The sequence below is a fragment of the Numida meleagris genome, chromosome 5, assembly GCF_002078875.1.
Source record: "Numida meleagris isolate 19003 breed g44 Domestic line chromosome 5, NumMel1.0, whole genome shotgun sequence".
NCBI lineage: Eukaryota > Metazoa > Chordata > Aves > Galliformes > Numididae > Numida > Numida meleagris.
Genome location: NC_034413.1, coordinates 59,754,401 through 59,781,453, shown reverse-complemented (window position 1 = coordinate 59,781,453; position 27,053 = coordinate 59,754,401). Strand labels below are relative to the sequence as shown.

Here is a 27,053-nt window from a genome sequence, read left to right as displayed (position 1 = left end):
AGGGTAAAATGCAATAAGCACTGATACTGAGCACTGAGACTCCAGAGCTCCAGGTTCTCGGTGCTGTACTTGGGAAAATACATCGCGCTTTTTTTCCAAATCTAGACAGTACCTGGCAGCAGCATCCTGAATGTTGGAATTCTTGCTACCTGTCAGGCTGTCTTCTCTTACAACCTATGAGAAAACAAACAACCAAAAAAGCCTAAGAAAAATATGCATTTCTGAGACCTGTTTCCATTTTGTATCGGTTCAGATACAGCCCTCCCAGCCTGAAACTGTGCTGCTCATTTACTGCCCAAGGCCTTCAACCACCAAACTCCGTGGGAAAATGTCTTTGTGCAGATAACTCACTAATGTAGCCAAATAAAATACCATTATTTGCTACAGAATTTAGTGGAATGTGCTAGAAGCATGGCCTTAGTGACAGAACCATGGAACAAATATTTGGTTAGAAGGGATCCTCTGGAGGTTATCTGATTCAGCCGCCTCTCACATCATGGCCAAGTGCAAAGGTCGTTGGATGGTTCAGGGCTTTCTCCAGTGTCAAAATGGTGACAGGAGGACACTTGGACTAGATGATCACGTAGGTCCTTCCCAACCTTGTGATTCTACGATTCTATGACAATTCCTCCTTGGGCAAACTATACCCTGTGACTGTGAAAGGCCGGCAGGCTTCCTTACTCTGCCGCTCTCTGGATCTAAGCTCCTGGAGCACCCTTATTTGCAAGGCCTCTCCTCCAACACCTCGCAATGCAGAGTCAAACAGGGAAAAAGGACACCTCCTGAATGTGGTGCCTCCTCACAACCAGCTCTAAAAAGCCACCTGAGAACACTGCAGTCCTTATCAGCCGAGTATTTACCTTGTGCCCTGCTTCTGCCTGGGCCTTCAGGATATTGCTTTTCATGTCTGCTGGAAGCCATGTTGCTGCTGCTATCGGGCTCTCAATTGCATTGTTAAGACATTTATCTGTGAGCTTCACCACTTCATCCTAGACATGAAAAATATTCATCAGAAGCAGTTCCCACACAAAAACTCTGGACTGAAATTAATTAACATCTCCAAAGACCTACAAAGCTCTGGGTGACAGGAAAAGCGGTGGTTACACCAGAATGAGAAAACAATCTCTTCATTGTAGAACTCAGTTCTAAAATCGCAGCAGCAGAAGTAAAAAAAGAAAAAACAGAAAAAAACACAAAGCTTAAATGTAGAGAATGTAGCGAGAAGCAAAGAGCTATGCTGAAAGCAGCGTGCAAGAACTGAACGGCAGTGGACTCCGCATATGTAGTTGAGTTTACTGATAGGAGATTAATATAGCAGCCATCACGTTGACACAGTGTAACTGTAAGTTAATAATTCACTCTCAAAACCAGCATGGGATGGTTTTAACCTTAAAACTGCTTATAAATTATGAAGTTTAACATGTTATTAGCTCCCTCTCCCATCACTAATTGTATTAGGAGAAATTGGCAGCCAGATACTTGACAAGGACAATTCAAAATACCTTCTCAACACAGTCTATTTCATTCTGAGAACTGCATTTCTTCATTATAAAATGCCAATTCGTTAAATATTCCATCTACCAATTGCTACTTGATTAGTGACAGAAGTTAATTAACTGAGTGGAAACTAAACCTGGTGACCTCTCTTCTCAGGGTAGGACTCAGCAGGGGGAGACAGAGCCCGGCCTTCCCCCCATCTGCCACAGGCAGTGCCACGCTCCTGCAACGCTCAGTGGAGCAGCAACAACCCCGCTGCACTCTGACTTGCACAAACTGCACTGAAAACAACTCCTGCTAGCAAATATTAAATGCTGCACGTTCTCTTCATTCACAAAGCCTGTCAGAACAGTCGTTTGTTGAGCACGAGTATTTTTATTTTATAGAAGCTATCGGAACTGCCAAAAACCTGGAGGAATTAAAATGGAATTATTATCTGTATGATCGAAGTACCCAGCTGTGATAAACCTTAAGTCCTTACACTGCACCTCCCTGAACTGGATGCCAAATGCAACACACTCGGCACAGAATTTTTAATGCATTCCTCCAGTCCCAGTGAAACAGTAGATTTGATTATTGAGAACTTCAGCAGAGCAGTGCTTAAGACACCATTTAGTCGCTAAATATTAGTGATTTAACTTCCTCTCCCTCTCCTCCATCTGAGAAGCTAGTTCTAGGTCACGCCGGCCTGCTAGCAATTCCATTCCCAGCTCTGAAAAGTTTAGTATAATTCAGAAATATTTTAACGTTATCAAATGTAAGTTCCGTAACACCAAGGAAATGTTTCCCACCAGCGCTGAAGATTTTGACATTTTTCTTAACCATTTCTGTTTCACTCTTTTTTATGGAAAGCACTTGTAGCGAGAGGGGATGGCCTCAAGATGGACCATTACCAAACACTCAGTTGTGCACATAAAACTGTGAAGCTGGAGCTTGTCAATACCGTAGCTTATTACAAACGTGATTTGTTTCCATTGCGAACTGTGTGTGTACTTTATCCTTCAGCCAAACTACAGAGAGAGCTAAGCAGCAATGCAAGAAGGGAAGGAAAGATGAAAAGCAGCGGCAGGCGCAGTGAGCCCAACCCTCTGTGCTTTAGAGCAGTGCTTCTGGTGCCACTGAAAATCTCCCTGTGAGCAGAGATGAATCTCATCTATATACACGTTTTGGAGCAACTTCCAAGTGTTTAAAGATCATAAGAATCTTGATCAAGAATAAGTAATTAAAAAAAAAAAATCAATCCTCACATCTGGAGTAGATGGAGAACACCAGCAAACAGGGCTAACTTTCCCCTGTTGGTTTCGCTTCAGACGCTGATGGAAGCAGAGCTGGGGTATTTAGGAGCCATCTGCTCTCTTTTGGCAGCTCTGGTCGCTGCGTTAGGGAGAGTTTGGAAAGGACAAAGTTGCATCCTTGGTTGTTTTTTAATAGTTATTCTTAGGTCACTCTTTTCAGGACACATTTCCAAACCATTCAGCCTTCATCTCCAAGCACAGCTGGGGTTGCTCATTCGGTGCCACTGTCACCTCCTTGCCTTTACAGCCTGAAGCAAGAGAGAGAATCTCTAATCTGTCTACCTTGTTAAACAATCATTCTCAAGTCATCTCCTGGTAAGCTGCACCACAGACTGGAAAGCTTTATCTTTACCATCTGAGGAAAACCACTTCGGATACACTCCTTAGAGTTTTCATGCTATAATTCGCACGTACTTCTAGAAAGCTGCTAAGGCTTTGTTTCCCAGAAAGACTGCAAGTGCACACTGCGGATCCAGACACCTACTTCTCAGCTAAGCCAACGTGCTTGTGTTCCCATCAGGGCCATATCACCCCCACACCTGTAACTGTGATTACCCAGCCCCTGTGCACCTCACAGGACAGCTGGAGAGCTGTGACTGTTCTGTACTGGCATCTGTAAGATCAGGTCGGCACAGAACTTTATCTTCCTTACTACATTTCAGCCCTAATTTAAAAGGCACGAATACAATTTTGCTCTGTTCTCTCCATTTAACCAACTGGATGGTTTTTCCTCTCTGTCTGAACTAACACAGAGCTCAACAGGCAAAAGCATTCTGCATTAAGCTGTATTCTTTGCTTTAGTTTATGCAGAGGCAGCGTTTCAGCATAACAAGACCTATAGGCTACAGCTTAATCTTCTTAAAGACTCGGTAATCTTTGTAATGCAGTCACCCAGCAGAAAGGTACACAAGGCATCCCTGACAACAGTCCTTAAAGGGGACAGAGCACAGCAGCCTGCAGCACCAAGCGTACCAAAGCAGCCCCACACACACACAGCAGCCTCTCCGCGCAGCCTGGGGGCTGGCTGCTGTAGGAATAAGAAAGTCATACCAACTTCACTAAATGGCACAAAAACCCTTGGGCCTCCCCATAACAGAGGGCAGTGCCAACAGACTGAATGCTGCAGATTATTTTACTCTGCTTGTACAAAGTGCAATAAAGCATCTAAAGCCTTAACACAGCGGGAGCAGGTTGCCTTTTTTTTCCCCCCCTTTAAGCATATGCTTTGTTCACTGCCGAACCCGAAGGAAAAACTAAATTAAACCTAAATTCCAAAATTGTTCAGCCCAGAATCTGTTCATTTTGAGCTCCTCTGCGCTTTTCTGAAGTGTAGCTGCAGGCCCGAGCTTGCTTGCAAAGCACATCCAGCATGAGTGCAGCTGTCTGATCGCCAGTGAACTCCTGGTGCCAAGTCCTCTGCTGTCCTAAGGAAGGATCCTGTCCCCTCCATCCCTTCTAGTAACGCTGCTTATTTTCACTGCGGCTCCTGCACGCCTTCGATCCCCACTTCACACACACACAAAAATACTAGTAGAGAAGTTTAAAACCAAAAAAAGTTTTAAAAAGTTTTGACTTCCGTCACTTTGTTGATTACAATTGTTCACTGAAACATCCAACAGTTACTGGAAGTGACAGAGGAATGAGGGAAATTAGAGAAGGAAAAGCAAAGAGGAGCAAGGGACAAAAGAGCCTTCTCCCCAGTCGGGGCACTGAAGCTTTTATTTCAGCTCAGCTGCCTGCAGAAATGCAGCCTGACTTGCTCCAAAGGAGCAAAGTGCTAAATAAATCAAACTCCACCGCTCCCCTCTATGTAAACACACACGGAAAGCTCTGCTCCCACCGACTCTGGAGAGCTGGTGAGAACCAGTTACTGACAGGAGGCACTGACCACCAGAAGGCCTCCTCACAGCACAACGTCCAAACAAACCTCTGCGAGGGTTATGGAATGCAACTGGAAAGTGCTAAGGGAAAAGCTCACTTCCTCAGAACAAGAGAGTGAATGATTCAGCGCTGCGCAGCTGGCAACCTACAGATAAAGGCAACAGAGGACCGCTGCAAGTGTTTACACTTTTTGCTCCCACAGATCTTAGAAAATGTCACCAGGCCGCAGTCTACATACCTGCAGGTTCACCTTTGCCCCACCATATGTATCTCACTGTCCGTCAAGCACAGGTTTATATATAACAAAGTATTCCTATCTGCTTTCCTATTCCCCAATATTACTCATGCCTGTTCTTAAAAATGTTGCAAACGGAGCGTGCTGCACAGAGATTTTCAGCATTATCTGAACAAAACAGAGTGACAATGCCACGAGGCGCAGCGCCCAAGTACCTGCACGTTTATGTTTATGTTGGGACGCTCCGCGGGCACAGGGCTGCTGCACTCTGCCTCCAGCTGCTTCAGTTTTAGGAATGCATCTTCAAATGCTGAAAAAGAGAAGTCAACAGCTTTACTGATGTCACCGTGGAACGAACTTGTAGCTTGCGTTATTCCTGAACACAAATTGTAAGGTTTAATGTTTGTTACAGGGCTTCAGCTGAGCTCCTAAATGCACCACGTACTGGGGGGCTGCATTCCACTGGCAGGCAAAATTGTCCTTATGCCTGTGATCTAAGAGAGCTCTCTAGCACAGTTCTGGATTTTTGTACGGAAACGGTCTCACGCGTATTTTATCAATTAACTTAGACCCCACACAACACAATAACAGGAAGAAATCTCTAAGTTTGCTTACGGTCAGAGTCTGCTTTTTCAACGGCAGCTTCCTTAGTGCCAGGATGAGGGCAACCAACAGCCTCTCCCGAATCTCCTGTTACCAGGGCAGCGACGGGACGGCCCACAGCATCATCCACACAGGTTTCTGGCAAATCCACGCTGTCGAGGAGATCAACAAGGGGTATGCTGCAAAGGCACAAAGGTGGGCAGAGAGAGGCACAACTCTGTTACCAATCTTTCTACATAATAAAAGAAGCTTTAACACGCAGTCTTTTTTCTAGCTCCTTTTTGGGAACCAGACACATTCTGGAAGAAGCGCCTGAGATAAACATTACCAGCTCTGCAGGGATTTTAAACAAAGAAGCTGCGGTGAAAACCTCTCCACGATGTATAAACACAGCCATTAATTGTGAGAAAGTGAATCGTCCAGCAGACTGGGCTAAGTCCTACCCGGAGCACATACTCACTCCTTCTGGAGGCAAAGATGCGCTTCTAGTTCTCCTACTGCAAGCGACTCCAGTTGTTCCAAGAAACAGGGAAGTTCTTAGCCAGTAAATGCACGTTTTGAAACAAGTGTCTGGAGATTTTCTAGCAGACTCAAAGTACATCTCAGCACTTTTACACGAGAAGAAGAAAAGTGCATGGGAAGACAGTTGATATTCTTCACAAAATTATTTCTTGGTGCAGCGCTTCATCCAACAGTCGTAAAAAGGACAGAGGGCAGAAGGGTCCACTGCACAGGGCTGCATCAGTGCTGTGCTATGGTTAGACACACCTCTGGCTAGTTTCAGTTTTACTAACTTGGGCAGAGACATGAACGAAACCTTCGCAGTCACCGTGCTGTAAGTGAACTGCAGCACGTACTCTGTATCCGTTAGGATTGCTTGCTTTCACCTCCTTTCCCTTCTAAAGGAAATGGCTCCTTCTCTTTTTGTCCTACCATCTGTATTTGCAATGTAAATAGCAAAATCCAAAACAAACAAACAAAAAAAACCCCACCAAAAAGAACAGAAACAGAAGTTGTACTATGATGCTTACGCTGTGCCAACAGCCAGGAATCTTATCCATCTCTTGGAAGTTAAGGAAATCTATTTTAACAGCAAACTGACACATACAGACACAGCAGCTGCTGCAGGATGTGATGGTTAACCAGACAACCTGTGGATACAACTGCAGTTTGATTGTCACTCCTTTCAATCAACAATCACATTTACATCAAGCGTGGTTGTAATACTGATATAAGGAAATCTATCATTTTTGACAGACCAGTTCCAAAGATGAGAACAATGAAACCAAGCAAGAACCCAACAAAAAGAACTTACCATGAGCAGGGACAGACACTCCAGGACTGCTCAGATCAGCTTCTTGCTAATGGGTTTATGCCCCTTTCCCCCCTCCAGCCCCTGGAATTTGGAAGCAGTCCAGTGTTGTCACTAGAGGCTCCAGGGAAAAAAATCTCCCTCCAGCTCAAGCACCCAAAATAATCCTTCCAATGTTAAATATACACGTCTGCAACAGGTCGCAGGATACCACCATTTCGGTGCTCAAAATGTCTGAATCACCCTAAGGCAATTAACTGCTGCAAGGCAAACCGAGGTCATTTGCTTGATTCTCTAAGCACTGGAAGGAAAAGCTGCTAGCAAAGCACATCGTAGGAGAACATCAAATTTCAACAGCAAAATTTGTAGCCTCTGTGTGCACCACTGATGGGAAGAAGCAAGAAGCTGCCTTGCAAGGGCAGAATGATGGATACAAGGAACTTAATTATTGGAACTGAGCTAAGAGGCAGGAATAGATGTTCTTTCAATTAAGGCAGCAGAGGAAGCGAGACCGAATCCTGCACCTCACCATCAGATAACTACGCATGGAAGCCAGAATGTTTTCTGACACTTTTCTTCCCATTTTCTGACAGATTTTTGTAAATAGTCACCTAGATGTTCAACAGGACAAGCAACACAGAATGTTCACATTTTGCCAGCAGCATACTCAGAGATGCTGAGGACACGACACGTTGAAAGAACAATGTGTAGGTAAGCTCCTATGAACTCCATGCAAGGGAGGTGGTGCAGAGCACCAGTAACACTGTCATCTTGTGATGCTTTTCTGAATATTGCAGCACAACAGAGAGAGAACGAGTGGGAAAAAAACATATTCACTAGAAAACTGCTAGAATAATTACACCACCCTTTTACTTCACCCCCACAATGACAACTGTAGTAGCACTTACCAGGCAGGAGAGCCGATTCAAAAACCTGCCTGCTAGAGACACGGGCAGCCTTTAAAACCCAGGGCGTATTCAAATGGACTGCTCAGTACGGCTAGTGCTGCTGCAGAAGCAGGTTACACTGCAGCCTCACCCTGGCATCCCCGCAGGGCCTCATGGATACCAAGTTTTAAGTGGACTCGAGAGAAGCCTTCCTAAGGCAAGATCGAAATAGGACCCAGTTGGTTTCACCTTCAGACCCGCTGAAAGAACTACTCATCCCCCAAGGCAAGAGGAAAGTCAAAAGGATGAGATCCCCAAAGAGCACTGCATTGGTTGAGGCCCTCCACATCAGCAGGAAACGGCCAGACCATGTCAGTAAAAAACACAAGCTGCTACTTTCATTGCTTTACAGGATTTCTGACTTCTCTTACAAAACACTAATAAACAGTCATGCCAGTTGTAAAGGAAATAGTAAAAGGCTTCTCATGAAAAGTACAGCTTCTACAGTTAAGTGCGCAGTGCTCAAGAGTGAACTGAGCATTAGCTTTCTACTTACTCCTCACAAAAAAGGATATTTCAACTTTGCATAGTAACACTTGCCAGGCTTGACGTCTGCAGAATCAACTGCTACCAGTGTATATGAGGCAAAGCTGATAAATGATACCAGCAGCTCAAGTCACGCAAACAATTACGACATAGGAATTTTCTTTCCTTAAACAAAAACGCACAATATTCAGGAAAAGCATGGAAACCTTACGGCTATTAAGCAAAGCTCTATCACCACCGTACTGGTTAGAAAGACACCCGTGCTATTCCTGAAGCACAGGACCCACTCCATTCAAGATGCAGCTAAGAACTGCAGGTGTCAGCGTGTGCTCATTGGGTACCATTTCTCAGTTTGGGCTGAGAGCTGTCACTGGTGGAAACTGGGATAATCCTCCTGCAGCCTGTGAAGTTACACTAAAATAAGCTATGCAACTTCATAAATAATGAAGAAGAAAAACAAGTGACTTGCTTGGCTTCATAAATTCGCAACATCCACCTCGCATATCTAAAACCAAAAATAGTACAGCGCTGCTCTCATCACCTCTGGAGGTCCCACACAGTTTTTGTATGTAGCTTGCATCTCCTCAGCAGGGCTGGCAATACAGCCTCGTATTTCATTAGCAATGTCCTTGCCTTGGGTCAGGTGCAAGGCTGAGGAGGCCAGAATACCTCAGGCAATACTCAGCTCTGTGCTAGCTCACACCTATTGGTTTAGTTCCTCAGGGTTAGATATAGGAAAGCAATGTTTTTGTATTTCTGGACTCCGCGAGGAACCAGCAATTTTAAAATTATTCAAACACCTTCTTCATCCTAAAAGACAAATAGAAGTGAATTTTAAAAGCCCCTCATCATAGTTTTCCTTTTTTTTTTTCCCCCTTTTTTTTTTTTTCCAATAAGAAAAAGATGACTGCAATTTAAGAGCAACTTCTTTCAGAAAACAGATGGGAACATGGAGAATAGAAGGGTAAAGAAGTCCGTGTTGTTAAAGACCCACAAGAACAGAGAGAAGCCACCACGCCAGAGTCTGTGACTTCCCAAGAAACCCGATGAACCCCGCAGCAGGGCTGGTGCATGGCAGGAAACGGTTCTGTTTCGTTTCAGCCAGAGCACAGCAGCAAGAGTGAAAGAACGATCTCTGGGAAGCAGCGAAGACGTTCCCTAGAGGGGAGCCCCTCCCCAGACACATTACTCTTTGCCTTTTCAGGAGTTCCGCTGATTTTATTCTCAAAAAAGTTAAAATAATTAATTCTATTCCATTTTCAAACAACGCGTTTCAGAAGTGGACTAGTTTTAAAAAAAAAAAAACGTTAGTTTTTGGATCAACCACCTATCTTAGATGCGTTTAAATAATCACGGTACAAACGAAGGGGCAGTTTCATCTATTTCTTCAAGATGTTTGAAACCACACTAAAAGCCCCCGGTCGCGTGTGCAGCTCTGTTACCAATGTGTGTGGCTCCCGGAGTTAAAAACAGCTAAAAATCTTTCTGCCATGAAGAAAAATCTTAGCACAATTAAGGAGATACATATACTCTATTTGATGGAAGAGCCATGGGTGACTCGTAGCCTATACGTTACTTTTCTGTAAAGAGTAAGCACCAGCAGCACAGTATGCAGAGCCTTCATAATGAACGCTTTGTTCCTTTCCTAGTCATCTTTGGGACCGGCGTCCTCGTCTCACAGACAGCTCTGAATGCCATTTTCCAGCCTCTGCTACCAAGCAGCCTCAAGCTCCCGAAGGGCCCGCATCTCACAGGCTGGTCATGGTGGTTTGGACAGGGCAGGTGACAGCAGCGCTACGCACTCCTGCATTCTTCACATTGCGCTCCTGAACAAAAGCAGAGTACTGTCCGTACTGTCCGTACTGTCCGTCCGCAGCGGGGCTCCTCGGCGGGGCCCGCGCGTCCCACAGGCTTCCACCACGTTGGCAGCGGTCGGCAGCATCAAAGGGCCTGGATCGTTGGGGAGCGGGAGGGGCACAATTAGTCACTGGGTACGGAGGGGAGAGAGGGGGGGGAACAGAGCACAGCAGGAGTCAAGGGAAGGAGAGCGACAGAAAAAGCCAAGGAGAAATTACATTGCCAGAGGGTAAATATTGAAGGACAGACGCATGCAAGTATATGCGCACGTTAAGGCAGCGTCAAATGGAGCCCTTTACTGCTCGGTACCACGCATGTTTTTGCAGAAGCTTGAAATGAGAAGTTAAGCTATCTCCTGTATGCACTGACTACGCTTATCAGAAGGAAAAGCACTTCGTATTTCAAAGCACTTCACAGAGCTGAGCAAGGACCAAGCACTGCAGATGCGACGGAGGACAGGCCTCCCAGGCATCCAGCTCACTGCACTGCAGGGGCTCAAAGGGTTCCGGTGGCAGCTCTAACTGCACGCCCCAGACAGGCACCAAGACCCTGCTTTCTACTTTTGCATGTGAAGGCACGATGGTTCATAAATGTTGAGTGCTGAATTCATAAAATCAAAATCAGAGCAGTGCCACGCCTGCTCCAGTTGGAACAAAGCTCTCCAAAAGCCAGGAACAGGAGCAGGAGAGAACGCTCAGCACTTTGAATGCTGTTTTGAAAAATACCTTTGTGCGGTGCCAATAGATAGAAGCAATAAGGCTTTGGGTACAAGCGTCTCCAAAGCAGCAGGGATAAAGAATTTACTCAAACTGTTGAATTTTAGAACATTTTATAAAACGGATCTGCTAAGTGCTGTCTATCTTGTACAGACCTTGTACAGGATTCCACGCTGCAGTGTTTCAAAACACGCTGCTGAAAGTTACCATCAGATATGAAAAAAAGTGCTTGAAAAAAAAAAGGGAGCTCTCAAACTACTCAAGAAATTCCCGAATCAAACATTCTTCTTCACTTTTACGTAAAATTGTCTATTTAATGACCCAAACTTTGTTGCTGTTCATTTAGAGGGCATCCTAGACAGCCCCTGAGTTCAAATTCCACCTTTTCCTATTTCAAAAAGCCCAGTTCAATGCTCCCAGCCCTGCCAGCCCAGCCAAGCAAACAGTGCACGCATTGGGAGATCACATGCGCTAAGGCAGGGAAGCAGAAAAGCATGTGGGATTCACAAGTGGTCAATGATTAACGTGCAGCAATAGTTCTCCTTTTGAAAAGAGAGAGGATTTAGGTAAAGTTCAGTCATGGGTAAAGTTTGTGAAATATTCTGAAGAAATGACCCATGAACATCAAATGCACCACTCCTCAACAGTTCGTTACACTATTTTACAGTTTCTCCAGCTTGAGCAGTTAAGAGAAAACTACATCCACTAGGAAGGAAAAAATCCTTCATGCATTCTCAATACATCAGCAGTTAGTAATCATTTGTCTTCTATCTCAAGGTAGATTCTTGAGAAAAGGTTAAAATTGGAAAGATACAGATCCTGTTTTAGGCTTCGCAGCCTTGAAGCCAGTATTTCAGGCCATTTTAAGACCATCCAGACCAGAATCCTTTTCCTGTACTGACAATTTTATACAAGTGGAGCACAGAAAGAAAATAAAAACACTAGAATCTTTCCTGTCTGGCAGAGTGCTTTCTATGATCTGGCACAAGTGCTGCTGGCAGCTGCAGCATTAACATTCTAAATTAAAGGAAACGTTGCCATTAGGAAGGGATCTAATCTGCAACACAGCCAGCATGGGCATCTGCCAAGAAAAGTACGGAAACGCACAGGGTCGAGACCTCACTTCTAAACCCCTTCAATCCAACCATCAACAAAATCCCCAGTCCGAAATATTTCAGTGCTCTCACCAGTCCTTGGCAAGCTCTCTCTAAAAGAAGACTATTTTTCTGACAGGAAGCAAAGATAATTCATGCAGAAACAGGCCAATTAAAGACAGCGGCAGCTGACAAGAGAACTCGTTAGTAGCAGACAGCGAGGCTTGAAGGCAATACCCAAGCTGCAGCCCCCACACCAGGTAGCTATGCTCCAGACACTGTGAACCTAACCCCCCTGTCCAGCTATGAAACCAGCATGTAGCTCATCTGCTGACTCAGCTCCAAACTGTTGTCTTCTTCCTACAGCTGGATTTGTCCTTTATTACAGGCAGAACTGCCTCCAGTAATCATGCTATGGCTCTTAGAAACCTAACACGTAGACAGTACAAGTATTACTCTCCCATTAAGACACATTAATTGCCAGGCAGCATGTTTTTTTTTTTTTATGGAATATTGCTCTGAGTTGCATGCAGATATAGTTTATACTCTTTCATAGAAAGGCTACATAGTGCAGCAGCTGGGACAGAAGTTGAGATCCTCGGACAGCATTAAAAGTGACAAGCTCAGGTTCTAAATCCTAGAAGAGGCATACCAAGACCCAATCTGAAACAGATTGGCTACGGAGTCCCCTCTGCTTCTGAACAAAAGCAGTGGGACCTCTAAGAGAAGCAGAAGCCTCGCGAATACTAGCATGAATGTCCGCCTGAACCAGAAACCCAGGAAGAGTCGTTTGGAGCAGGAGTCAAACATTTTCACCCAAAGAAATAATGGCTGTAGCACACATCTTGCAGTTAGACCAACAAATCAAAATAAAACCATTTGGAGAAGGCTGAAGAACAAAGAAACCACCACCTTTCACCCGCCACCGCGGAGGGAATCGAGTGATCAACAGGATCTCAGCACAAGCACAGATTTCAGCTACTAGATAAATCAAGGGCAAAAGAAAGAAAAACAGCATTGATCATATATTCTCACTGAATTGTCAATACAATGCAATAGATAAAGCAAAATTATCCTTCCTCTTATAATGCAAAAATCCATAGAACCGAAACTCTTTCATCAGTATGATTTGCAGAATTTAAGCACATTTATCATTGCATAATTTATTTTTAAGAGATGCTGAACCAAATCAGATTCATATGCCAGACAATGGGAGAAGGATCTGTTCTCTTGAGGGCAGGAACAGCTTAGGATAAGAGCTTTACTCTCCATCCACTCCACCCAGCTGCTCCTCAGAAGTCTCAAAGAAATCAGAACTACCCTTCTAGGATTAGCCACAACAGGCTGAAACAGGTCAGAAGTGTGCATAAGCACACATCAGTTTTGGTTTTGAAATATCTTTGCAATATAACATTTCTTTTAAAATGATGAACAGTATCTAAGTTTACCTTCAAACAAATCAAGTTGGTTTTGAGATGCATCCATTCCATAAAACAGATGCTCCAAGTACATAAAATCAAAGCTCTTATCTTTAGCTTGTGTCATTTTCCTCAAGCTCCCATTCTCCCCAAGACAAAGAAAAAAAATCAGCTTGTTCACATAATAAGGTTTTTCTAGGAGATTCACAAAGATAACGATTTACAAGATTCTGCATTTTGCTAAAGACAGAGGTAAGTCTTTGGGCTCTGTGATATCAAGCAAAGGGTTAAAAGAAATATTATGACAAAACAGAAGAACTCAGCTCTTTCCAAGACTTGAAAATGCTGTTACTGATGCAGTCACTGGCAGCCCCGGAGAAATTGTCTTTTGGTTGGCAGTGATTAAGCACATTGCCTTCAGCTCCCCAGACTACACTCACAGCAACAAATCAGCTGCAGCACCACTAACTTGACTCTCTATTTATGTTAAAGATCCAAAGCAGGCGGTTCACTCAAGCACAGATAAAGAAACAGTCACTTGGATCACACCTAAGCAAGCAAAACTCATTTCCCAGCAAAGCAAAGCAGAACGTACCACTTCTTGTCTTGCTGGCTGGCTCCTGGGCTCCTTGGGAGGTTCTCTATTTCCACTAGGACTGGGGCAGAAGGAACTGCTGCTGTTAGGACAGGTAAGTTTGGCTTCACATTCCAGCTCTTTGGAGACAGAAGGTAAACAAGTAAGTTGGTATGCGCACTTCAATTAGGCAATGACATGTTTTATGTAACAAAACATACGACCGCTTTTCCTGAAGCACAGAGCTAAAACAAGGCTGCTTTCTTGCATTACTTCCACAGCACTGGATGCCTTTGCCCAATCTTTTCCAGTAGTCCACAGAACACCAGGATTGTACCGAATTGAAGGCAGCTCAAACAACTCAGTTTGCATGAAAGGAGAAGGCTGGGCAGAGCACCAATTATCTGTTTGCTTCTAGCTGAGACTGCGTTCAACGTTAAAATAAACCGGATTTCCAATTTCCACCAATGTGTGACCCGCCCGTGACTGAAATGCTCCAGAAAGAATGACAGGGCCTTTCCAAACTCCAAGTCCTATTTTTTGGTATCAGAATGAGAGTTACCTTACTGTTTTCAGTGAAACAAGGTCTTCCGTGCACAAGTACTGAGAGGACAGGAGTCCCTGTATCTCTGATTTCCTTCTTAAACTCACAAAACGCTGCGTTTTGCTAACAATATATTCTTTAATTTGCAGGTGCATACACTTCTTTCAGAGCACTAAGGAGAAGTACTGTAACCAGGAATCAGCGTTGATGCTGATGGACTATTCCCCACCTTTTGTGCTACTTAGCACGTGGAAATTAGCGTGCTTCGGATACTAACACCCTGCACACAAAGGTACTTTCTGTACCTGTGAAAGCCTTCATCTATAAATAGTATAATTTATATAGCACAGAGATTTGATATATCCTCCTCACTCTAGATAAGTTAACCAGCTATCTTGCTTTAAATAAGTAGTTACTCCTTTGCATGCAATTTAGTTAACTGCATGTAACTTTCAGTACAGCTGGCCAGAGAAGGAAATAATGACATCCTCAGATCTGTGGAAATGCATAAGAACTGGCTTTAAAAGAATGAAAGAGACAGGCCTTACTTGTGATCCATTAGTTTGGGTAACAACGGCGTTGTTTGGAAAACTGAAAGATGAAAAGAACTTACATCAGAATCAGATTAACAAATTATTCTTTCAGTCTGGCAAAATCGTAAGGATTTTCAAAAAGAGACAAGATTTAATAAAGACCTTTCAAAACTACTTAAATGTTCTCAATGAAAAGTTTGATAACTTCTGTTTTGGGTCAGCTGCCTCATTTTAGAAAAGTAAGGGTACCAGCTCGGTGGGGAGTTTTCTCTGTTTTCTTGCTTTTATCTGTAATTCATCCCTGTTTGGTTATTTCCACTTCCTTTCCTGACTCAGTTAAGTCTTTCTGATTCAGCAGCAAAGCAGGGCACTTTAAAAGAAAAACTGTGTGGTTTTTAGTTAAATACTCAATACAACACAGCACTGTCAAAACCTCACTTACACACTGTAAATATTCTGTTTGCTCCATAACTAGCACGCCTCTGATTTAACTTCCACACCATAGTTTATCCGGGAAAAAAAAAAAAACGAGTTTCTTCTGTATAGAGGCTCTAATGGACTGAACTACTACTTCAGTCTTTAAAGCAGCCATTCAAAGTTATACGCACAGAAGTTCAGTACAGCATTAATCATTTTATGATTTTTTTTATTCTACATATTCAAATGTTCATGTTTTTGAGAGATCTAAAAGCACAAACATCCCGTACAATAATTAAGTGCTGTAAATCTTATGCAAAGATAAGTATTCAAGAAAAGATTTAAGGCAATTTTTTTTCCTATTTTTTTGTTGGTAATGGTTCCAGAATCTTACCACTAATTATTCTCTTGATTGATGGCCTGGACAATAGCAAACCAACCTGGCAAACTTACATTTTAAAGAGATCTCTGTATAAGCTGTTCCTTGCCTGCTTCCCAACTTCGCACCTTCTATATTGAGAGAATGTGGCTTACCACAGAACACAGCACCTTTAACAGAAATATTAAAGAATGCCTTCTGGGTAGCACATTCCCCAGTGCTGAGGTAACGCCAAAGAGTGGAACAACATACATCTTTCATGATGCATTTCAATTAGCAACACTGGAGTGTAGAGTTTCAGCAATGGCATTGATTGCTCTGGAGACCAACATAACAATGCCACACCTACGTGGAGATCAGAAGGCTGCTCTCTTATCAGAAGGCAAAACTGCATATGGAGTTTCTCCTCCCACTCTCACAATGACCTAAGCAGCATGAAACTCATAGGAGGGCATAACAACAACAGCATGACGAGAGCACCAATTAATTAGGCCGTCACGCGCTTCATGCAGAGTATATACAAGCACTCTAACGATAACCAGCACTAAAGAGAACCTTCCAATGTCATAAAAAGGAAAGCCAGCAAAGGAGGGGACTTGCCTGTAAAGTCACAAAGTCAAAGAGACCTCCACCAAAGCAACTGCAGCATTGGCCTCACTTTTCCTAGACTTCCCCTCTCTTATATAAGCAGCAGCCTTGACAGAAAGCAAAACTTGGTTCCTCCGCTACCAAGAAATTCTTTTTAGCCTGGTTTCCTCTCTTCCCTGAAGGAACACTGTAAAACTACTCAACAATCTGGTTTCGTTTTATATTGCAGCTGAGAGTACGAACTTCCACATTCAGAAACACTCCAGGCATAGAAATGAAGAATCTAAAGGCTTCTCTCTCAGTGCGGGTTACGACTAATTCATAATTATCAATATATAAAAAAATTCTCAAAGTATGTACAAATAAATGTAAGTATAGTACAGAATATAAAGATAAAAATGTTTGAAACACTTACATATCTCAATCATATAGCCACAACAGGCAGATCTCAGCAACAACCTCATGTTTTTACCTGGTCTCTTTACGTGGTAGCACAGGGAACTACAGCTTATAATCAGCAAGCTACCAGCAGCTTATAATCATAGCTAGTCATCAACAAATAGTGTTGCCCTCTAGTAAGCAACATCTTCAATGTGACAGTAATACAGCAGCTCTGCTTCAAATAGTAGGATTTGTTTAAGGCAAACAAACAGAAAACCCACAGCAAAACTGCAGTTAAGAGGTTAATGCTATTTACATTCAACTAATCTTATAACTGCCTGCAGACATGCGCTCAAATACAGGTGACAAACATCAAAAAAAAAGGTTGAGAATGCACCTTACCTTGTTTCTTCAAGTTTAGCAACATGTGCTGCAAAAGTATACATAAAGTGTTAATTGAAAACGTAATTTGTAATTAAACTTTAGGTACTAAAGTGTATTATTCATGTAGTCAAGCACTGACTAAAAGTAGGCAACTAAAGACCAAGTGTTGCACGTATCCCATGTATAATGTGTGAAAAATAAAACTTTAAATTGCCAAATTAAAACATCTCAAGAGTAAACCAAAGACGTGGATTTAAGCAAAGATCTGCTTGGAGGTCACTTCTGACCTGTGCAAGAGGGGGGGGATAAGAGGCGAGGTGATTATCACATGCTGCCAGGCTGTGACAACAGACAGCACGTCGGTTCTGAGAACAATGAGAAAATCTCGATGACAAAGTTCTCAGTGATTCAGAAATTTCAAATATTATCATTAATTACATTGCTGTTGCCCGGACTCAAGTTTTTCACCTTCCTACAGAAACACTGCACAGCATTCATAGCTGTTTAGGCCACAAGGCAAGCTAGAATGACATACTTTGGACAAACTTTTTCTGCCAAATAGACATTACCTCCTGAATAAGTAAAAAAGAAACCTAATTTTGAAAATTCAAGAGAAGGGAAAGTAGCTATAGAAGAATTCCTATGCAGAACCTTTTAAGGACACGGTCATCTTTAACGGAGATCATCACTGGATTGTACACCTCAAAAAGAGATGTCAGGAGTTTACCTTTCATTTGTAGTGTCCGTCTCGAGTATCTTTTGCTGGGCCTCCTTTCAAAGGATGCTGATCTCCTGGCTTTGTTGGTCTTGGTGGTTTGGTATTCTGTTTTCCCGCTAACAGTGCCAAGTGAAAAACAACATATTAAATCACTTTTTATGATAGCAAAGAGACACTGTTCATGAAAACATTACGTTTCTAACTTGAATTCATACTTTAATAATCAGATCTCAGTTCTATTAAAGAAGTCCCAAACGTAGCACTTCAGGAACTCACAGAAAAAGGAATTTTACACCATCCTAACCTTCACCCCGTTTTCCCAAAACAAAAAGCTCCCTAAACAAAAAGACTCCTTAGACATTAAGCTGCTGAGAGAGCACATTTTCCATTGCTCATTTCTCCGTCATGGTACATACACAGAGGCTGAAAATTCTAGGAGAAAATAAAACTTAAGGCAGCTTGCCAAAGTTCACAGTGAAAGATGTTAACAAAGCTAAAACGATAACATCTAGATATTCTAATCCCCAGGCAAGTCTACTTTCCTCAAGGATTATTTTCCATAAGCATTTCAGTACACTGTTTTCCTCAGAACTCTGTAAAAAAAAAGGGTTTTGATTTTTTTTTCATTTTTTTTCCCTATAGTATGCATCACCAGGGCGATTGCTAGTTACAGTTGTCTAATAATTCTTACTGGCCTCAAACTACCCACCACGTTCACAGTGAAAACTGATGGCACCAACAGACCTGTAGCGGAACCGGGATCCCAGCCGAATGAAGCCTGATCTACTTGAGCTTTTTTGGACAGGACCTCGGAGCCGGAAGAAAGCGTGATGTTCCACTGCACATTTCCACAAGTGCTTGCAAGCTTTGGGGTGATCCAGTCTAAAGACAAACGTATGCTCCTGCTCCTTTCCCTTAAAGCACACAAAGTACACTAAAGATTTGTAAGAGGCTTGAACAAATCAAAGATACAATTAAACGCAGGCCAAGTGAAATGTGGTTGTTTTTTTTTTTTTAAACGGATACTAAAATTTGTTATAAAAGAGAAATATTTAAGACAGAAAAATTAACCTTTTTGGAAGATTTAATGAACATCTGCTCCAATGTCTTAAGCTGGGAATGGCTAGCACCCGTAAGTTTCACAAAGCAAATCTTGGAGTAACTACAAATTAGAGACATTACAGAAAGGCTAACTTCTATGAGGCTGACTTGGTTTCACTTCCAAATCCGATCTCTTCAAATTAACAATGCTCACATTTTTATCTCCTCAGCTCTGAGCAATTTCTTCCCGTGGGAACAACTCTGGCATCTGTCCAAAGAATTCATTCCACTATAAGTGCTACCTGGCCTTTTTAAAATCTTTCTTGCACAATGCACCAAAACCAGTACGTGGTTTCCAAATGATCTGATTGTCATCAGTTTAATGAGGTATTCCTCTTTTAGAAACAGGGTGAGAAAAAAAAGCAATTTAGCTTATTTATTTCACATTTAACTCCCTTTATTCCCCACAAAAAGTCACAACCTAAAATCTTGGAAGGCATCCGTGTTAATTCTCAAAACTTACAGATGAGGAGCATATAAACTAGTACTATATAATCAAGACTGAGATGTAACTAAACAACTTGTTATCTACCTGTTCATCATCTTCAACAACAACAAGAGTGAGTTTGTTCTTCTTGAAGTCAAGTCTTGTTATCTTTGGCCTGCAAGATGAGCAGAACAAACAGGTTATGTTTAGCTCTCTCAATCGTAGCTCACTGAGAGCTAGGTTAAACGTGCCAGTTCGAGTCCTTCTGCCTCCCTCCCTGCTCCCTGTTTTGTGGGTGGTTTAAGTTCAGGCACTACAGCTTCGTTATACCGTGGATGCCAATATATTACTTTCAAATTTAATACTTCAGTAGAAACTTGGAAGTAAAAAGCAACTTCCAAACAGATTAAGCTATCAGAATTAAAACAATAATTACTTGAATGGAAATCAAACTTCCCCCAGATATCTTTGGTTGCCTACTCTTCAACAAGCACACAAACCTGAACTCATAAGGACACAAAGGCAGGTCAAACCTTATTAATGCATTATTAAAGGAAGGCAAACAGCCTGTGGAGTATATCACAGATCAATTCCTATGCTGGCTCCATTTCAGAAAATTCCAAACACAGACAATATGGCATGACATAAAATGTAACCACTCTCCTACCTAACTAGCAAAAAAATACCTAGACAATCATGGAGGAACTCCTGTACTGAGTTCCCAAGACACACAAACAGCACTTTTGCCACAAAGCAAGGGTTTCTCTGCAAAATGTGTACAACTGGACTGGACTAAGCCAAAGTAACTATTTGTATGATGAAAATCCACTCACTGTCTGCCCACTCATTCTCCATATGTGACAAAAAAAAAGATTGTTTTTGGATACCATGAAAATCCTCACGGGCCGCAGAACATTTCTGCAGGCACCTAGCATTCCCATTTCTCTCATATTAAAAAGAAAAATAAAATAAAAATTGGGTAGTGCAAAAGAAATGGAAGAGTGAAAACAAAAATCGTATCTTAAAGTACAATTGGAAAGCTTACCAGAAAAACAAACCAATCTTTGTGTCTCCTTCAAAGACAAGAACTCCCGTAGGGGTTAGTCCCAGGCTGTAATCATTGCCATCTCTTGCCTAAGTGCCACAAAATAAAAGTCATGCTCATTTCAGTGTTTGACTATCTATCCACATTATTCCAAAGATTAATATAGCTCATTTGCCCAGTGTTACAGTTAAACACGTATCTGGTTACTTAGAGCAACAAAGATGTCCTATGTGTTTCTGCATTCAACAATCTTATGCAATGGATTTTTCTAAATGGCATCCCTTCAATAAGACCAAACAAAGCGGAAAACCCAAGTTTCTTGATTTGTCTTTGTAATAAGGACTGCCTTTGTGCAGTCCTTCTCCAGAGGAGATCTATTTTTACTTGCAGTTTTTCAAGTGGTAATTGACTGGACCCCAGCCATTTTTAATTTAATTTAATTTTCACCAAGCTCTCAGTCAAAATACAAACAACCGTCCAGATTGCCACACCAATCACACAGTTAATACAGAGCAAACATGTCTGGATCTCTATCTTCTAGAAACGAACAATATAAGATGGAATGCTGATGGAAAGTCACATCGCTTGTTACATCATTCAGATGAGTACTGCGCTCCATTTTTTCCCCTCAGAGCAAAACCTGTGTTTAAACGCTGGACAAAGCTAACATTATCATTTCAAAAGCTCACCATGCTGTAGTTAAACATACCTTGACTATGTGCATGTCTACACCATACATTTCCAGCCACTTAGCTTTGTTTAAGTAGTTAGTTTCAGCCTGTGCTGGTGTTTGCCCCCTGAAATACATTTTTTGCCATTAGGTAGATGCCTGAAGCACAGAAAGAAAAAACTGGCATATGAGGAGAGAGGAAAAGAAATGCATGAGAGGCTGTGAAAAACCTAAACACTGCTGACTCTTTCATGAACATGAAGGCCACTTTTGCAAGTTTTAACTGGAAATCACTGCAGCAAAAACGGCTGCATTTCAAGATTCTGCAACCTCATCGTTTTACTCAGGCCTTCGGAAAGCTTCATTTTTCATATTATACCCTTTTACAAAATATGACAGAAACACATGAGAATTACATTTTTCTATAAAAACAAGAAAAAAGCATCAGCAGTATCTTTTTAATACATTCACTTTATAGAAAAATGAGCACAAACACATGGATGGCATGCACTGGAAAACCTAGTACCTGCATTCCTTCCACTTCTCGAAGATGGCAAGCTCCATCTCCTCGGTCTGAGTAGGCACAAACCTGAACTCAGACACCAGCTCGGGGACATGCTCAGCAGGATCATAGTCTCCGAGTTCAGCTGTAACAGAACAGCATTATGACACAACATTCACCAGAGAGACAGAAAATATTAACAGGAACTTTTGTGTACTTTTCTAGTTTATCTATGATACCATACTTCCTTCTGTGTTCCTTCTCTTCTTCTCAGTCCTCCCTGTAATCACAGTGTCACCTTTTTTGACAAGGATGTTAGGGACAAAAAAAAAAAAAGATTTTACTGTCTACACAAAGCTTTTCCATTAATTTTTACAACACGCCACTGATGAAAAAAGCTTTTTATGAGTTATCAACATCCTTGAAACTATTTTTCTTGTAGAAAATTTTCAACATTTTCATCAGTGACGTCTCCACTGAGACAACAGCTGACTCAAGTTGCAATGGAATTCCGCATGAAGTTATTAAAGTGTATTCAAGTTTGTAAAAAGCAAAAACGGTTTTGTCGCTTTCCATAAATTATTGCCAATTCTAAAAATTAATTTTTGGTTTTGCGACTATAAATCTGTGCTGCTAAAGTTAACTCTGTATCAGGGCATCACCATACAGTTGTGGTTTTTCTCTTGCCCTTTCCTCTAGGAACGCAATAAACGCCCTACAGTCAGTGTCAAATGGCTCACCTAGCACACTGCTGCACGCTGAACAGGGGCAAGAAGTGATGCTATCTAAAGGGCGTACTGGAACATACTAGTCAGTGGGTGTGCAATGTCAAAGTACAACCTTCTTTTTCCACAGATGCTAAGGAGTCGTGCTTGAAAGATTAACTCATGCCTAAAATGCTGACATTCAGTTAAGAAACTTTTACAAAGAAGTCCTGATTTTCAGAGTCACTAAGCATTTGCTCCTCCCTCTGATTTCAAGTGGCTTCTTGATGTTCAACTTCTATCCAAAAAATCAGAAGTAATTCTAACTTGGAACTTGGGCTTCCGATAAATGCCAGTAATTTTTCTGTCTGAAAAAAGAAACTATGTATGTTATACAGGAAAAAGAAAAGAAAAAAAAAAGGAACGTATTTGAAAAGACACGGAAAAGTCAAATAAACTCACAAAAGTATTCCACAGGTGCACAAACTACGTACAATACAGAAGTGTGTTTCTTGGATTTCTGAACACGGTGGGTATATTAATAGCCTTTTCACTCCCCTCCTTTTCTCTTCTTTTCGATTATTTTTTAAAATGCTGACAGAGGAAGTCTGTAGTTCTACAATAATTTACTCCCACTAAAACGCCTGCCTCTGTTGAAAGGAATGCTGTCAAAGCCAGCTTGGGCTCCAGCTGATTTAAATAGAAGTACACAGCTGTCAGACAGCAAGATGAAAGGCCTGCTGCAGGCCTCATTGCAGAGGGAGGAAAGGAAAGACCAGCACAAAAAGAAATGTATATACGGCCTAATTAGATCACTTTGATTTTCCAAAAAGTTACGCACTGAACCCATATCTTAAGGCTCTAACCATGCTAACATTTATAACTATGGATTGTATTCTAACTGTTTTCTTCCATTCAAAAGAACAGGGGAAAAAGACAGGTTTCTTTACAGCTTAGCACCAGCTCTCTATACCTACACGTGATCAGGGCTATTAGTAGCTCCTCCCTTAAGGACGAAACATGTTTTGGAAAATATCTGTACGAGGAAGAATTTCATTGACTTAGCCCTGTTACCTAACTCCTGCTCAGTAAGTGCAACAGTACACTGGCTTAGAATTTGTGCTGCACAAACACATGGCACATCTCCAAATTCCCTTTTCCATACCAAAGCTTCACAGCAGATTCTGGGATGCTTTTGTAGACTCAAACCGGGTTGATTGAGACCACACTGCTATATCCTCCAAAAAGGATACAACCCAGACATCTCCAAAACTTCAAGCCTCCCCACTTTCTTTTGAGGGTTTCCCTGAAACCACAGCAGCTTGGAATTTGTTAAGATCACATCCGGAAGTAACACAAAACATCAGCCACGAAGATCAATGATTCACACCCTGCGCAAGCAGGTGAAGGACACACTACAGCTCTCAGGGAAGCCATGGATAAGGCAGTTCCCAGGTGGAATCAGAAGTCAAAGGCAACTCATTAATAAAGTCTGCACAAAAGCACACGAGAAAACAAATTTAGGACAAAGCTGTTTATGTCCAGAACCTCCTTGTTCTGTTTTCTAAGGAACCCAGTAATTTTCTGTACATACTATCAGCAAAATTACACTCAAGAGCAGCTTTGTTTCACATCAGATTGCTAATGTTTGGACAGAACTTGTTCACTGCATACCACAAGGACAGACTAAAAGAGGTAATAAGAGTGTATACAAAGCTGTTCAGGCAACTTCATCCTTCCCCACTCACACCTCCTCACCTTGCATATTGTAAGCTGCCAACTGGACGGCTGTGTCAAAAGGACATTCCAATCTGCCAGAAGAGAAATGCCTCATTAAAACCTCTTCTGAAACTATTTAGCAGACAACTCGTACACCTGACAGTGAGAAACTACAAACACTTGGGGTAAGAAAGTGAAAAAGGATTAGTAGATTTTCACCAAATGAACGAGACAAATACTAAACTAAATAAGCACTGCTCGTGCACACAAAAGCAGCATTCTAAAGAAAAATTCATTACTTAGCAAAACTTACTAGTTATCCAAATACAGCACTTTAATAAATCCTATGCTAAGCACAATGTAGTTGTCCAAAGGACTGCTTATTGGGAATACTTACTTTCCACTCAGAATATCCAGTTTCAGCTGCAGAACAAATAAATACCTGCAGGATTAAATGAGAAAAAGTCACTGATTAACAGTTCTAATGCGTCGCTCAGTCAAGAGAAAGCAGTCAGAGCCTGAAAAATTAAAATTTTCTGCTCCTTATAGCTTTTCAAGACAGAAGAAATTCTGCTAAATGTGCTGTATCAATTGGGTTAGCGTGGCACACATTTCAAATGAATTAAACCCCAAACTGGACGTTGTCAGACATTGAACTATAGAGCTGCATGGGAAAACAAGCAGAATATCTAAATAAGTCTCACTTCTGACATTGGGATCCTACTTGGGCAGTTCAGCAGAAAAAGATGAGGATGCTGGTGACAGCAGGCTCAGTGTGAGTTGGCAGCGTGTCCTGCCAGCCAAGAGGCAAATCGCATTTGGGGGTGTACTCATTCAGTACAGCATGACCAGATGGTCAAAAGAGGTGATTCTCCTGCCATATTTACTGTTGGTAGATTTTACATCATTGCCTTGCTTATTTAGTATTCTCCTTCTTGTGTAGAGACTGGGCAAGCATTAAATGAAAAGCACTTTCCTCCCCTCCATCTTTCAATCCAACAACCGCAGCTCTCTTGCTGTATTGTGGCACAGCTTTACGTTAACAACACAAGCAGTCTCACCAGCCGAAAGGCTGACTTCAGCAATGGCATCCAGATTGAATTCCACTACAGCTGAACAGAAGCCTTACACACAAAGCCAAAGTCACTAAGACCACCTGCGTCTACTTCTTCTCATACCCACATACATGGATGTGAAACTGTTGCAGGCAGTTCTCCTGCAGGTCCACAAATACTTTGACAAAGCACTCATTATCCAAAGCTGGCCTCAACGTAAGGAATGCATTTGTTCAGTACTGACCCTGGATACCCAAAGAATGAGCACAGGCTCCCAGTGTGCAGTGGGTGCGACCAACCTGTGCTTATCAGCCACACAACACTTGCAAACAATTCAAGCACGCTTCCCGCGCTCGGGCTGTTTCATGACCTCTGGCTGGTGGCATCTGGCAGGAAATCAGCACAAAATGGGACCAAGCTCCACCTGTGGAAGCTGATGACAAAATCCTCCAGCTGCGTGTCCTACCACAAGGGAACGTGGAATTTCTGGAAAGCCACAGCGTCACCTGTAACCCGGAGCAGAGCTCCTCTTCCCACTGCTGCTTCGTAAAACAGTCTCGAGACAGAAGACAGGCTTGCTGCTCTCCTGGTCTGGGGGGATTAGCTAAGCAGGCAGACAGGGTTTAAAAGCCATCAGGTTTCTGTTCTGCCACGCTAAAACCTGTACAGCGAGGTCTGACCGGCAGAACTCAGTCAAGACAGGTGAAAATGTTTCAGATTGGTGGACAGATATTGGTCCCAACTTTTCCTATTACTGTGATTTTTAAAGATAACTATCTGTTGATTCGGGAATATAAATCAGGAAGTAAAACATCCCCCCAGGTTACCAAGAAGAAATTTAAGCAACTCTAACATGAAGTTATCACACGCGAGTAGGAAGCTGCACAGAGTACATATGGTTGCAAAGGGTAATGCTACTGTAATCTTCCTGGTGGCACTCGCAGGGATTTGGCTGGTGTGCAGATCGAAGATTCACACAGAGATAAACACCAACACCAAGCACACCCACTTTGCAATCTTAAAAATGACTGGGGGTATGAAGTGTCTACAGCTGTCAAGAAAACATAACAACTTTGTTTTCTTTCCAAAATGGATCATCAGCAGTAGCACAGACAACAATGCGAAGTAATGTTTTTTTACAACAGATTTATACGGCTGACAGATGGTAAGTTGTGTTCTCTTCCAAAGCACCCCAAATACGTCTCAGTCCAACATGACATGCAGCACTGTGAATGAGCATGTCATATGCTATCAACAAGGGAATTATCTGCTCACCTGACAGTGCAATCCTACTGTATGTACTGCCAGCCCACATCAAAACAGTGTAAAACAGCATTTTCTCTTTGCATAACCTCTGCAAAGATTACAGACGTAATGAAACATAACCACCCTTATTTCTACAAAAGAAAAGCCCTAACTTGCAATTCGGTGCTTTTCTGCCTAAAAAGAAAGGACGACTGCATGCAGACTAAATGCATTCAGTACAGTAAAGATAGACAAATGATAGCACTTCAGTAAAAACTTCTGTCCATTGCACATAAACAGATTGGTTGCCAGAGAAGCGTAACGAAAACCAGTGCATCAACTAATACAGCAAATATTGATACATTTACCACCAGCCAGGTAAGCAATGAGCTCTAAGCAGTTCTCCAAAATGCTGCACAACTCTTTAAAGAAATACCAAAAAGCCACATTTTCCTGGGCTTTTTTGGGCATGTGGCTGTCTCCTTCACCAAATCCACCTCACCTTGTTAGCTCCTCACGTAGATTGTTGGGTTCTGATGAGTAAAACTTGACACGAAAATGCAGACAGTACGGCGGGCCAACTGCAAAGGAGAATTCATTCAACAGAGTTAACAGGCACTGGATGAGACTTTTTGTATTACATAGAATCACATGACAAACACGAACTGAAATCGGTGCTGTCCTACCACAAGGTCTTAAGGCAGGAATTCCTCTGTGACGGGGAAG

The 27,053-nt window shown here is 42.2% G+C and overlaps 1 protein-coding gene across 6 annotated transcripts in view; it reads right to left on the bottom strand.

The window, feature by feature from the left end:
• The window catches only part of EPB41L5 (erythrocyte membrane protein band 4.1 like 5), a 50,297-nt gene that overhangs the window by 8,703 nt on the left and 14,541 nt on the right, over positions 1–27,053 (bottom strand). For all 6 annotated transcript variants that reach the window (XM_021400100.1, XM_021400098.1, XM_021400099.1 and 3 more), the window contains 16 exons: positions 26,830–26,908; positions 24,425–24,469; positions 24,067–24,119; positions 21,629–21,749; positions 21,142–21,229; positions 20,433–20,521; positions 19,493–19,562; positions 18,604–18,773; positions 17,869–17,975; positions 17,160–17,187; positions 15,008–15,050; positions 13,937–14,055; positions 5,524–5,690; positions 5,124–5,218; positions 861–989; positions 113–174 (listed from right to left, as the gene is read on the bottom strand). In XM_021400100.1, the coding sequence (XP_021255775.1) occupies positions 113–174; positions 861–989; positions 5,124–5,218; positions 5,524–5,690; positions 13,937–14,055; positions 15,008–15,050; positions 17,160–17,187; positions 17,869–17,975; positions 18,604–18,773; positions 19,493–19,562; positions 20,433–20,521; positions 21,142–21,229; positions 21,629–21,749; positions 24,067–24,119; positions 24,425–24,469; positions 26,830–26,908 (1,465 nt within the window). The remainder of the gene's footprint in view (positions 1–112; positions 175–860; positions 990–5,123; positions 5,219–5,523; positions 5,691–13,936; positions 14,056–15,007; positions 15,051–17,159; positions 17,188–17,868; positions 17,976–18,603; positions 18,774–19,492; positions 19,563–20,432; positions 20,522–21,141; positions 21,230–21,628; positions 21,750–24,066; positions 24,120–24,424; positions 24,470–26,829; positions 26,909–27,053) is intronic.